At 35.1% G+C, this 14,209-nt stretch overlaps 1 protein-coding gene across 1 annotated transcript; it reads left to right on the top strand.

The window, feature by feature from the left end:
- Nucleotides 1-881: 881 nt before the first annotated feature.
- On the top strand, nucleotides 882-2,444 carry LOC112705749 (uncharacterized). Its single transcript, XM_025756686.2, has 2 exons — nucleotides 882-1,202; nucleotides 1,960-2,444. Exons 1-2 carry the CDS (start codon nucleotides 1,077-1,079, stop codon nucleotides 2,227-2,229), a joined length of 396 nt encoding a protein of 131 aa, XP_025612471.1. The 5' UTR covers nucleotides 882-1,076; the 3' UTR covers nucleotides 2,230-2,444.
- The last annotated feature ends 11,765 nt before the right edge of the window (nucleotides 2,445-14,209 follow it).

The raw sequence follows: 14,209 nt of genomic DNA, 5'->3' as shown, positions 1-14,209 counted from the left end.
GGACGTTAGTGGTGTCAACGTTAAGCGAAAGTGTGGGTTCGAGAACGTTAGTGACAATCACCATTTTCACTAACGTTTCTCACCCAAATATGATCACGTTGACTTCAACGTTAGTGGCACTAACGTGACCACTAACGTTGCCTCTTGGTCCTTCGCATACGTTATTGGGACTTACCTTTCCCAATAACGTGGTTAGTCACCCCTTCTCGCTACGTTAGAGTCCACGTTAACTAGGTTAACGTGGCTTCTAACGTAGTGATGCCAATCCTTTGAGAACGTTAGTGACACTTACCTTTGTCACTAACGTTCCAATGTGCCCCTATTTTCCACGTTAGAGTCCACGTTAACTAAGTTAACGTGGCTTCTAACGTAGTAATGCTAGCATCTCCAACGTTAATGACAAAGGTGAGTGTCACTAACGTTAGCTCATCATCTCTTTATTCACGTTAGCTTCCACATTAACAAAATTAACGTGGGAGTTAAGGTTGCTCATGGTGGCTCTTAGGTGTCTTTAAATACCACATGTTAAAGCATTAATTGGTGAAATTAATGTGTCTTTAAGAAAATATATTTTTCTAGCCCTTATATTAATACTAAATAAATTAAGTTATATTGAATTAGGTGATATTTAGATATCTAATTAAATAATTAATTAATTATAATTGATTAGATTTAATAAATTTAAAAAATAAGTTGAGAAACATTTTCAAAAATATATCATGTCAGTTTTATAATTAAATGTAAAAATTTTATTTTAATATAATATAGTAGATTAATTTTGTTGGTAAACTATCAAAATAATATCTAAAAATTTACATCATTAATAAAAATAACTAAAATATATAAATAATAAATAATACATTGAAAAATACAAAGGGTTAACGGAGACAAATATTTTTTATTGTGTTCTAAATATATTTTTTTTAAAGTTTATTTATTATAAGGGTAACGGAGACAAATACAAAGGGTTCACGCTCTGATTCCGTGATTCTCTTCTCTCCGTGGTCTCGTTTCCTCTTGGCAGCCTTTTCTTTTGGGTTTCTTCTCGTTGTCTTTCATTCGCTCTTTTGTTCAATATGACTGGGCTTCCTGGAAATGGTGATTCTGTTACCCTTGACATGCTTAAAGAGAAAATGGCTCAGTTTGCTAAGGAGAGGGACTGGGACCAGTTTCATAGTCCAAGGAACCTTCTTTTGGCTTTGGTATGCTTCTTTTCCAATACCCATAATTTGAAAAAAAAAAAAAAAAGGGTCATCATTTAATTTTTCGTTCACTTTATTCTTATTGTTGCACCGTTGTTATGAGCTTGTGTTGTCAGTGTTTATGACAACCCTTCGTGTTGTGATCCACGAAAGAAGGGAGAGTCAAGGGGAAGATGAATAATATCTACTTTTATAAACCAAATGATTTTACATCTGGTATAAGTGGGATTGGAACAGATTCCGAGTGGCTTCTTTTATTCGTTTCTCGTTGCAAGTTGGCTCCTTTTTTATTATATATTCTTAAGTTTTGATGTTTTTGAAAAAGCTTTAAACTTTCTGCGCACCAGAACAGAAAGCTTTCAACTTTCTTAAACTCAATTTATTATCATTTTGGTCATGGTTTCTTCTTCAGGTTCTTTATATTCTGGTAGACTCTGATTAAGAAAATGGACTTTGAAAACAAATTACGTTTCTGTTGTCACCACTAAAAACACATGTGAATAGTATCTTTTCGTCCTTGGTTGTGTTGTCTTCTCGCCTACATGAAATTTTATTTCCTAATTTTATTTTCTATTTAGGTCATAGGATATGCAAAATCATTTGAATACTTGATTCCTACTAATTCCTTCAAGAATTAAAATATGCAGACATATTAAAAAAAGTGACGGTTATTTTTTCTCTACTTCAAGAGCATGAAAACTATAATTAATTTGAAATAAAGAGAATAGTTATTGTTTTGGTTTTGATTTGATTGTAGGTGGGTGAGGTTGGAGAATTGTCTGAGATATTTCAGTGGAAGGGTGAGGTTCCAAAGGGACTTCCAGATTGGAAAGAAGAGGAAAAGGTACACCTTGGTGAAGAGCTTTCAGATGTATTGCTTTATCTTGTGAGGCTCTCTGACATATGTGGTATTGATCTTGGAAACGCTGCACTGAGAAAGGTTCAACTCAATGCCATAAAGTACCCAGCAAAAGATGAGGGTTGTTCAACCAAGCAGATTCATGGCACTAGCACTGAAGCTGATTGATTTTCGCGTTTCTTGTTCGTTTCAATTTACTGTTGTTCTTTAGTTGTTAGATGACTTTGGTGGGTTATGTAATATTTCTTGCCATTGCATGGAAACTAGCAATAGCATCGTTGGTACATTGTCTCTCCTAGATTTTATTACTGTTTTGGCAGAATCAAATCTCATGTGACAGATATCAGATATGGTGAAATCTCTATTTTCTTTCTGGATTTAAATTTTTATATTGCCATTGTAATGAAATTCTGTAGTTAATAATAGAGTAAGGTTCTTCAACGTTTTTTTAGGAAAAAAGATTAAATAAAGGAAAACCAAATAATAAAAATAGATGTGCACAATGAATATCCATCAGTATCTAGTATAATACAAGCAGAGTTTTTCTTGTTTTTTGTTTTTATTTAATTTTGTCAACGATTTGGATGCATAATTGGAACAAGGATTCTTAGCAATGTGAAATCCTTTTATTCACATAATATTTTCGTGAATAGGTTCAGGCGGTGTGGTTCGTTTACTAGTTGCTTAAAAGATTGACCAAAGAAAAATATCAACTGTAGATGATGTGACTGCGTGATCCTAAGTTGTCATTTAAGGTTTTTTATTTAAATAAAAAATTTAATATTTACACATTTAAATTAAATTTTTTTATTCAAATTAATTAAATATAAAATTTATTGAAATGTGTAATCCAGTCAAAGAATTATGAATTTGAATATGCGTTACACATTTTGGATACAGTTTAAAAAAAATAAATACAAAAAAAAAACACAAATCAGGTGTTGTGTATTCGAGATATGACACGTTAAAAAACAAAAGCTAGGACTTTTAGAAAATCTTTCGACAAAACTAGGATTTCGAAATGAAAACCTACAAAGTCATTTCAATGGAGTAATTGGTCACGGGAACAATTTCATTAAACCAAACGACTTAGTAATATCGTTTACTATCAAAATCGAAAGCCAAAAGAAGACTGTGATTTTCAAAATTTTGGTGCTCAAAGATTTTACGTCCTACAATATCATCCTCAAAAGGAAGACCATCAATGACTCTCCGTCATCATATATACCAAGTTCTTAGCCATAAAATTCTGGGCTGATGATGGAACAATCGAAACCATTCATGGCGACAGAGAAGTAGTAGTGGAGTATAACAAGATAAGCTTAGCACTCTAGAAATGATCTTGCAATGCAGTTGGAATTTTCCTCGCTGACCTAGTGGATGCTCGACAAGATGACCAGTTGAAGTCAGAACCAGAAGGAGACATGGAAAAACTACAGATTAGACGAACAATGGAGGAGTTTACCTTCATCAACAAAAATCTTCCCGTTAACTTGAATGGACAAGTTATAGAGATATTGAAAGAAAACAGAGACCTATTAACCTTCTCGCCCGCAGACATGTCAGGAATAGACTTGAACTTGATGTCACATCGATTAGCCATCATTCCGAAACCCAAACTGGTCACTCAGAGGAGAAGTAAAATGTCCACAGATAGTGCAAACGATGTTAAAGAACAAGGCAAGTTTGCTCAAGGCAGGGTTCAACCGAGAATTTTCCTATACAACCTGGCTTGCAAATGTCATCTTGGTAAAAAAGACAAACGGCAAATGGTGAATGTACATCGACTACATGGACCTGAACAAAGCATGTCCAAAAGACATTTTTTCTCTATCAAATATTGACGGCCAGGTAGATGCCGTCAGTGGGCATCGGTACCTCAGTTTCATGGACGTATACTCCGGGTTCAACTAAATACCCATGCAAAAACTTGATAAGGAGAAAACGACCCTCATCACTCCTAAAGGGTCATACTGTTATAGAGTCATGCCATTCAGACTAAAAAATGCAGGGCCACATATCAAAGACCCGTCACAAACGTTTTCAAAGACCTCATGGGGTCAAAGCTAAAGGTATAGATAGATGACATGCTCATCAAAAAGGAAGTGGATGACAAGTTAATCTGTGACCTCAAAATTATATTTGGAACCCTAAGAAGGAACCAAATGCTACTGAACCCATCCAAGTGTGCGTTCGGAATGCATGGAGTCAGGAAAATTCCCGCATTTCATGATCACACAAAGAGGAGTAGAGGCCAATATGGAAAAATGCCAGATTGTCTTGGAAATGACCGTCCTGGCAAACCTCAAGGACATCTAAAGGATGATCAGTTGCTTAACCGAGTTATCACGCTTTCTCAGGGCATCGACACAGAAAGCACTTCTCCTCTTTAAACTCATGAAAAAAGGCATAGAATTCTAGTGAGAAGCTGAGTGTGACGAAGCCTTCCAGCATTTTAAAAGTTGTTGGCAGAACCTCCCGTCCTCTCGAAACCCAAGCTAGGAGAAACATTGTACCTTTTCCTCTACATAACTGAGGAGCCTTTAGCTGCGGTACTAGTCTGGGAAGATGAACACAAAACTCGACTACCATTGTACTTCAAAAAACAAAGTGTTCTAAAACGTCAAAACATGATACTCCTGACTTGAAAAACTCGCTTATGCCCTATGATAAACCCCAATTTTAGGGTTAACTTGTGTAGAATTTGGGGGGTTTTATCAATATTTTTCACACTTATTCATATAAATTGCATGTTTTTGTGTTTCCTTCCTAATTATGCTTCATGTTTAAAACATGCTTCTTTAACCCTAAAAATGCCAAATTTTAATCTGCTTTTATTACCATTCGATGCCGTGATGTGTTTGTTAAGTGGATTCAGAATCCATAGGGCAAGAATAGCCTAGAAGATGGAAAGGAAACATGCATAAATGGAAGGGACATGAAGAATAAAGCTTTGAAAAATTGGTGGCGACGCGCATGTGTGGCTGACGTGCACGCATGGCCGAGTGTAGCTGAGACTGGCGCGCGCATAAGCCGACGCCTTCGCGTGGTGATGCAAAACCCCATTGACGCATACGCATGACTGGCCCGTACACGTGATCGACGCGCTTGCGTGACGCCCAGCACGTGACTCATTAATGAAATCATGGCTGACAATTTTTGCAAGGCTCTAGGCTTAATCTGAGCTCAATTCTGCATGGAAAAGACCAAAGGAACCCAGGGGAAAAGGGGGGGACTCACTCATACATACCATACACATAATTTTAGCTAGTTTTTTGTTCTTGTTTTCTAGAGAGAGAAACTCTTACTTCTCTCTAGATTTAGTTTGTTTTGATATTTCTTTGTTGAATTTTTTAATCGGGTCTTCTTAATTCTAGTTTCAATTACTTAATTTTAGTTCTCTAGTTGTAATTTTATTTAGATCTTGTGTTGGAAAAGTATTTTCTTGTTGTTTTTCCTTTTTCTTCTCATTTTATGAACCTTGTTAATTTTGAATTTCTATTAATGCATTGATGTTTTCCATTATTGATAGTGTTAATTGAGTTGTTTTCTATTGATAATTGTTAGTGGGTAGTTGCAATTTCCAATTAATTTTGCAATTTGAACATGTCTTTAGTTAGTACATACCATGTATTTGATGAAATATTTTCTTTAATTATGGAGTAGTTTTCTATACTCTTGGCCTAGGCTAAGGGAATTCGGTGACCTTGAGTCATTAGGTCTAATTGAATTGGTGCTTTGAAAGCCCTTGTTGGTCAAATTGATACCCATTGACACTAATATACTATTAAGCCAATTAGTAGTTGGATTAGAACTTATGAGTTGAAATTGATCAAGCCTATTTGACATACTTGTAGAAGTAGACTTAATGGGTTTGGTTCCTCATAAGTGTCAATATATGGTTATTAGCCAAGGATAGTGACCCTAATTCCTATGTCTAGCCAAGAGTTCCTTTTTATAATTCATATTTGAACCTAAAAGTCCCAATTGCTTAATTCTTGTTATAGTTAGTTTAGTTGTTAACTTATTTTTAGAGTAGAAATAGATTTATATGTTCCCTTGCTAGATTGCATTTACTTATACCTTGCTTTAATTGTTTTGATCTAGTTTCTTGCACCTTAAGATTCTTGCATGCTAAGCTTTAGTAGTTTAAATTCTTGTTTATGACTCCCAACCCTAGAATTCTATCCAATATTGATGCACATGTTTGCCCGACCCGAGACTAATACTCTCGGTTACTTTTTATTGGGGTTTAACTAGTGACAACCATATCAAAATTTGACCAAAAGGATTATTTGTTGGTTTAGGATTATACTATGACATGATTTTCTATTGATGAAATTCTAGACCAACGATAATTCTCACATCAAATTTTAGGCGCCATTGTCGGGGAATGGTTGCAATGCTTTGATATTGGTTACGTGAATATGTGAATATTGCAGATAGTTTACCTGCTTTCATTAGTTTGTTTTTAGTTTAGATTTCCTTTAATGCATGTACTATGACTTCTAAGTTGAATGACTCGGTCTCAACAGGATTCTAGCTTAGCCGGGTTTGACCCCGAAATTGAAAGAACCTTACTTCATATGTAACACCCTAATTACCTTAAGCCTTACCTCTAGCTGTAAAGCAAAGGTTAATCAAAGGTTACGACAATTCTAAGGCTTATACATATTTATATATAGAAGGAAATAATATATTCTAGAAGCCCGATGAAGGATTAAGCTTAAAGACAGAATTACAAAAGCGCGAAATGTTCACACGAAGCTAACGCATACGATACAAGGTATAGATGCAAGAGAATAGAATATATATATATATATATATATATATATATATATATATATATATATATATATATATATATAATATTATAGTAATAGGAAACTAGCCACAGCTTGTGGAGTTTAAGCCGACTAGTAACAAATAGTAAGATACAGAGTTTTAGAGTTAAAACAGCTTATACAACTTATCTCTCAAGTAAGCCTCTAAGACTATATAGTTAAATATACAAAAAGATGTGAGAGTAACTATAACAAAGTAAAACAGAAATAAATAAGGAGAAACCATACTCCGCTCTGTCACCATGTCTGCAATTTCACCGAGGTGAATTATGACCTGTATCTAAAAAACAACAACAAAGTATGGAAAAAGAACCGGAGATTCTCAGTATGGTAACAGTGCCCAATAATGTAAGATGTAAGGTTCCGGGAGGCCAAAGGCAATCCTAGACTTTCACATCGCATATGGATATTCAAGTTTAGAATAAAATAAATAAATAAATAAATAAAGAACTCAAACCATAACTAGGGTTATCTAAACTTAGGGGATTCCTAACTAATACTAATCACACCACTGTATCCCACAGCCTTCACCAACCTAACCTCCGTGCGATCCCATCACCACCACCTACCTAACCTCCTTAGAACTAGACAATCACAATCAATGCAAACAAGTAATACACAGGTAATAATCATATATCACAATTAATTCAAGAAGCAAGTAGGCATATTATACAATTAGGCAAACTCAAGTAATCAAAGTAAACAAGCACAAAAAAGATGCATATGATGAATGTCTATCTTATTGGCTCGTGATATCACTTGTCGGTCCATAAATGCCAACCTGACACATCCTCCCGAATGTAGCCTTTTTTGCCATGGCAGAGATATAGTGCCCTGCACACTCATGCAGTAGTGAATCTGCTACGTCAGAGATATAGTACCATGCACACTCATGTAGTAGAGAGTCTACTAAACCAGGGATATAGGCCCCGCACACTTCCTACAGCAGAGAAGGAACTAACCACGACAAATCATGCAGCAGAACAATCTGCCACGCCGGGGATATAGGCCCCGCACACTCTCAACATTCAACAAGTCATGTGACAGAAACATCTATCACGCCGGAGATATAGGCTCCACACACTCTCAACAACATCTACTCATGCAGTAGAGAATCTGCCACGCCAGGGATATAGGCCCTGCACACTCTCAACAACCATTCATCATACAGCAAAATAATCTGCTACGTCGGAGATATAGGCTCCGCACACTCTCATATATTCCCATCATTTCCTCATCATTCCTTTCCAAGTTCTTAACTGATCACAACCATCATCAATTCAAAATTCTCCATTCCGAACTCATCATTTCATCAATTTCTCAATTCGTTATCAGTACTCACCAAGTTCACTACTCTTTCTTCTCCCTTAACCAAACTCATCAACAATCACTACAAAAAAATGGAACATTTGTAACAAAAACTTTGTAACAAATTTAAAATTGTTACAAAAAATTATTTTTTTGTAACAAAAATTAGTGATTGTTACATAATAATAATATTTTGTAACAACAATATAATTTGTTACAAAACGTTTTATTATTTTGTAACGATTTAATTTTTTTGTTACAAATTATTAGTTTTTTGTAATGAACCGGTGTTTTGTTGCAAAATTTTATAATATTTTGTAACAAAAGATGAAGTTGTTGCAAAAGTTCAAAATATTTTGTAACAAAGTATCAATTTGTTTCAAAAACTCTAATTATTTTATAACAAAAAATTAATTTGTCACAAAATTCAATATTGTTTGTAACAAATTATTTGTTTGTCACAAAATACAAAAATTTTTACAACTAAAAAAAATTATTTTAAAATATTAAATCTTTAAGATAATTTTATTTTGTTTTAAAAATTTAATTTTTAAAATATTATTTGTATTAATTAATTATTTTTTATAAAAACTTAAAGATTAAATTCTGAATTTTTAAAAATGGTATATATTATTTTATATTTTTTATAAAATTAATATATAATATTTACTAATAATCAAGTCTTAAATATTTACTAAAAATTAATTTTTTAAATGAAAAAAATTAATTGTTAAAAAAAATAAAAATATTTAAAATTAAAAAATACAAACAAATGTAAAAATTAAAAACCCTAATTCTAACCCTCACTTAATCCTAAATCCACCATAATCGAACACTTATTATTAAGCTTGTAAAATTTATGGTTATTAAAAAATAAATAATAAATTATTTGTGATTTATTATAATTATTCATAATTTTATTTTCACAAATATTTAATACTCTATACCCTAATTTAAAATTTATATAATTTTCATAAATATTTAATACTCTATACCTTAATTTAATTAAAATGTCAAATTCTCAATTTATCCAAAAATTTTTAATTTTACATTTTTTTCCAAAACAAATCCTAATTCTCAAATTAAAAATTTTAACCCTAATTTTATCATAACCCTACCCACACTCACTAACTCACTAATGCACCCTCACTTATCCTAACCCTAAACCCTCCTCGCTGCCACACAACACAAAAATGCGCACACACACAGCAAGAGAAAGGGAAGAACGGAGAGGGAAAGAAAGGAAAAGAAAGGGAGAAGCTGGAATCAAAGAGCAGGAGAAAGAGAGGGGGAAGAGGGAGGACGGCGTTGGCGAGCATCACTACCACCGCGCCGTCGTGTCTTCATCAGGAAGGGGGAGATGTTGAGCGAGAGGAAGAGCTGAGCGAGGAAGGAGCGCGGCTGTGCCTACATCACCGCCGTTAGTTCGCGTTTTGCTGTCGCCAAGGGAAGCCGTCGCCGTCGTCGACTTCATCACAAGTGGGTCGTTGCCAGCTTCCACCGCGTCGCATCTCCCATCACGGACGACGCTGAGGACGCGCAGGAGAGACAGACGAGTGGAGGGAGGAAGACCGAGGAAGAGGGAAGAGTCGCTGTTCGCGCTGCTGCGCCCAGTCTCTGTTCGTGGGGTCACTGTCGTCGTCGCTGTTAGGGATTGTGTCACTGAGCCCCTGTCACCGGAAAATAGCGCTGCCTCGTCGGGATCCACTACCGGTAAGGGCGTTCTCCCCTCTTATTTTAATTTCCTTTAATTTCTGGGAATATTGTTGTCATTGATTTCCTTTTAATTTATTTTATAACTAGTTAACTATAAATATTTGTTATGAGGTGATTATTTTTTTAGATGTTAGTGGCAGGTAGCTTTATGAAGCTTCCAAAAAATTTGAAGTTGGTTTCATTTTTAGCTACTGAGTTGTATAGAATTAGGAGTGTGTTTTGTGTTGTTACCAAATTATTAGATTTGGAATTATCACTTCAAGTTAACTGTAGTTGGTTGTATTGTATCTTCCATCTTGGGACTAAAATATTTACTATTGTATTGTTGTATAATATATAGTTTAGTATGTCTTGATGTAACAACCCTGATTTTTGAGTACGCGAGACCTTTTCTGAAAGTACGGATTTCTCCGGAAGATCAGTAAGGGGAGAACCTCTGATATATCATCAAGTATCTCAATCCTCATTGTCATTATGTTATCTTTAAGCTAGAACCTTTTTGAGGCAAGCTCGATAACGCAGTGATAAAGAACCTAGTCTTTGAACCGTATCGGTTAGGAGTTTTGATTCGATTTTTCGTAAATAGTCTCAATTTGACGAACCGGACTCGATTCATGAGAGAAGAGAGATAACAGGATAATATCATCATTATATGACTATTAGAAGCTTCTTGAATGACATTATAAAGTTACCTGGTCAGTTTTAGTTAAAAACAGAAAATCGGTTTAACCGGGTTCACAGTTTACTAGTGCAGTTAGCACCAGCACTCTCTGATTACTTTAGCAATGCTAAGGCCTCATTATACATGTTTTACTCTCATAATAAATATGTTACTAGTATTTTTTATGCTAGTATCTCAGAAAATTATTTTAAGAGATGTTTTCACAAGTGTTCCGATACATCTAGTTTTAGTAGTTATACACCTGAGATATTTTAATAATATTTTAATCCACCTCCAAGCCAACCAATCACAACTCACCCTACACCCCCAAAACCCCCAAGGCTGGCTCATTTTCACTTTGTGGCCGAAAATAGGAAGAGAGAAAAAGAGAGAAAAGTTCTTAGTTCCAAATCTTCAAAGCTTGATTTCTGCTGAACTAAAACTCAAATCAAAATTCCAATCCAACCAAAATAATCCTCTCTTCTTTCTCTACATGATCATATGACTTATCAAGGTTGGAATCAAGGTGAGTTGGCTGCACCATCTCCCTTTTGATTTGGTTTCAAGGAAACATGCTTAAATATGTGTTTTCTTGATGTTCTTCCTTAGGAATCATGCTTAACTTGACTTGAGGGCCAAGAAATGTGACTTTCCAGAAAATATAAGGTGAGAAATTCCTCCCTAACATTCTGAGTGAGATTTGGTTAGTTGAGGATTTTTGGATTTAAAGTTGTTCTTGATGTGATTTAGGAGGAAAAAAATGCTTAAGGATCACCTGAAAGTCTAACCGAATTAGGAGCAGCAAAACCAGGTAGGGTTTAACGAAATTAATCTTGATTATGTGTGTTTGAGTTGTGTGAATGTTGTATGATTTGGCTGTGCTAAAAATTCGTTGCATATATGATTGATTCTTGGTGAAAATTTGATGAAATTTTGATGAAATTTGATGAAATTCAAGCTTTAAAGTTCATGTTCTTGGAGCAGCTGGAAAAAGAAAACCCTAGGCCTAAATTGAGGTTCAATTTGTGTTAAAATCATGTGAAAAAGATGGGGTTTTAGTGGCTGCTAATTTATTATGAATTATAGTAAAAATTGGTTGCTGAAAAGACTGAAAAACGGGTAAAAACAGAGAAAGAATTTGAAGAATTTACGAAGAACATGAAGAACACTTTGAGTGTGATGAAGAAAAATGAAGAACAGGCTTTAGATCCTTAAAAGGGCAAGGAAGTAAAACTTTTGGTGTTTAAGGGGTTATTTGGTAATTTCTGAAAGTTAGGGTGGTTAAAGTAAAAATATTAAAAGTTACGGGTGGTAAAAAGTGAATTTTAAAGGTTAAAAGTAAAAGGTAAGTTAATTTTTGAAAATTAATGATAAAATAATAAATAATAATAAAATATTAAATAATAATATTTAATTAAAAATAATATTTTAATAAAAATAATAAAATAATACAAAAAATGTAGTTTTTTATAAAAGCTTTAGAAAGACAATTTTAAGCGTAAAATCTCATAATTACCTTCATAAAAAACTTAGGGAGTGGTAAGAACATATTAGTGACGCAACGATAAGAGAAGGATAAAAAGTTGAAGAAAAGATAAAAGTCGAAGAAAAAGTCTGTAACGTTTTAATGACAGAAAAATAGACATAGACTAGTGAACAAACTAGGGCAACATAGTTAGTCCTTGAGTTGCGACTAGGATTAGGTATTATATGAAAAGTTAAACTGTTTCAGTATAGACTTAATGAACCTATACTTGGGACAGGCTAACTTTTCATACCGAAATTTACATAAGTCTTAAAAACACACGTTAAACAGAGAAATAAGAGCAGAGTAAAGAGACTAAGAGCAGAATGCTTATCAAAAAATTATTTGTTGCTTGAGGCAACCCAAGAGATATTGTTTTCTTATTCATTGCTTAATGCAACCCAAGAGATAATGTTTATTTATCCGTTGCTTAAAGCAACCCAAGAGCTTCTGTAGGGAAACTAGGATACCTACAGCAATTTTCCGTTCACAGGAGCTTCTATAGGGAAACTAGGATACCTACAGCAATTTTCCGCTCCCAAGAGTTTATTTCCTGCAAGTAGAAAGTAGAGGCTATCTCAATAGAGCTTCTAATAATTTTATGCGCATTTATTTGAACGGAAAATCGTATCCGAGAAATCGTGAACTCGTGACCGGATAAATGTCGGGAATGCAGGTGCTAACCGACACATGAGCTCCTGGCCTGCGCTAGGGCTAGACATGCATCATTCTTATTTGTGCATCATTCTCTGTTGCATTCCTTTCTGTGTGTGATCTATTTCTTTATGTTTGTCTGCTTGCATGCTATTTCTGTGTTTTATTTTCTTGTATTCTTTTGTTTGTGTTCTGCTTTCTGTTGTCTCTACTTTCTCTTGCTATCTTTATCTTCAGTTTACTGCTTTGCTATATTCTGTTATTTATCTGCTAATTGACACCGAATAAATGAACGTAACTAATAACCCCGACCCTACTAAGAATTTCCCAGTTCTTACCCCTTCTCTCCCTTTCTCCCCCTCAGATGGAGACGGGCGTGATATTCTGTGAGTTCGAGGACCCTTACATCTATGAGGACCTGGTACATCACAGTTACTACATTATGGGATTGGAGCCTCGTATTAGACGATATGCGTTACCTAATCGAGCTTTTCAACTCCTTCTGTCTAGACCACATTTTGACCCAGATGCTCCTTACGACTTTCCCTTATCCTGGCTGCACCCTAACGTACCTGGACATCCTTTTTCTGATGATCACGGACACCCTATACCAGCTTAACCCTTGAATGAGCTGGCACTATCAGACGATGAGGTAGCTCCTATATACACGAACGGACCTGTGCTCGCGAATGGTTTTTTACATAGTGACAATAGTGTTTCTGGTGGATCTGAGGGTATAGCTGTAGCTGCGGACGATGAGGAGGAAGAGGATCCTGAGATAGAGATAGAGCAGGATGCGGAGATGGATGAGCCTCGCGGCGATTCTCCGAATGGCCACGTGTAGATATAGTTTGACAGCAAAAGGGGCATTCTTTTGATGACACTCTAGTCTGACATTATCTGTTAGTCTCTCACTTTTGTTAGTACACCTGAGAACTAGGAGCTATATAGTGGTTAGGCTAGCCTGGGTGCCAGTTTAGCGGCTTTTTGTATGGGCCAGGCCCTGGGAGTGTCGTGTATCTATTAGCTACGTAGGATGACGAGGATGTAAACTGACTTGATCTTGTGTAAACGCAACATGTTTTGTTATAGTGTACTTGATGTATATTATCTGTTATATTTCTATATTTTCCTATGCTCCCTTTTATTGCCCTCAATGTATGCTTGTTTATTTTATCTCTTCACCGCAACGAATAAAAAAAAAGTTACTCGTAAAATTGGCATCATTCTAACAAGGAACAGGCTCATATATTAAATAATAGTTAATATTTAGGAAGGATAAGTTAGTAACACTTAGCTTCTTGTATGACCATGGCATACTGGGAGTTGGGTCGTTACAATTTGGTATCAGAGCAGTTCGTTTCCAGTAGAGCCTGGGGAGTGGACTGACTATGCTTCTGCACACTCTGTTGTGTGTCTCATGCTGTTAGGGTATCTTTA

The sequence above is a fragment of the Arachis hypogaea genome, chromosome 8 (genome assembly GCF_003086295.3).
Source record: "Arachis hypogaea cultivar Tifrunner chromosome 8, arahy.Tifrunner.gnm2.J5K5, whole genome shotgun sequence".
Classification (NCBI taxonomy): domain Eukaryota; kingdom Viridiplantae; phylum Streptophyta; class Magnoliopsida; order Fabales; family Fabaceae; genus Arachis; species Arachis hypogaea.
The sequence above is the reverse complement of the archived record's forward strand: the minus strand, read 5'-3'. Positions and strand labels throughout refer to the sequence as shown.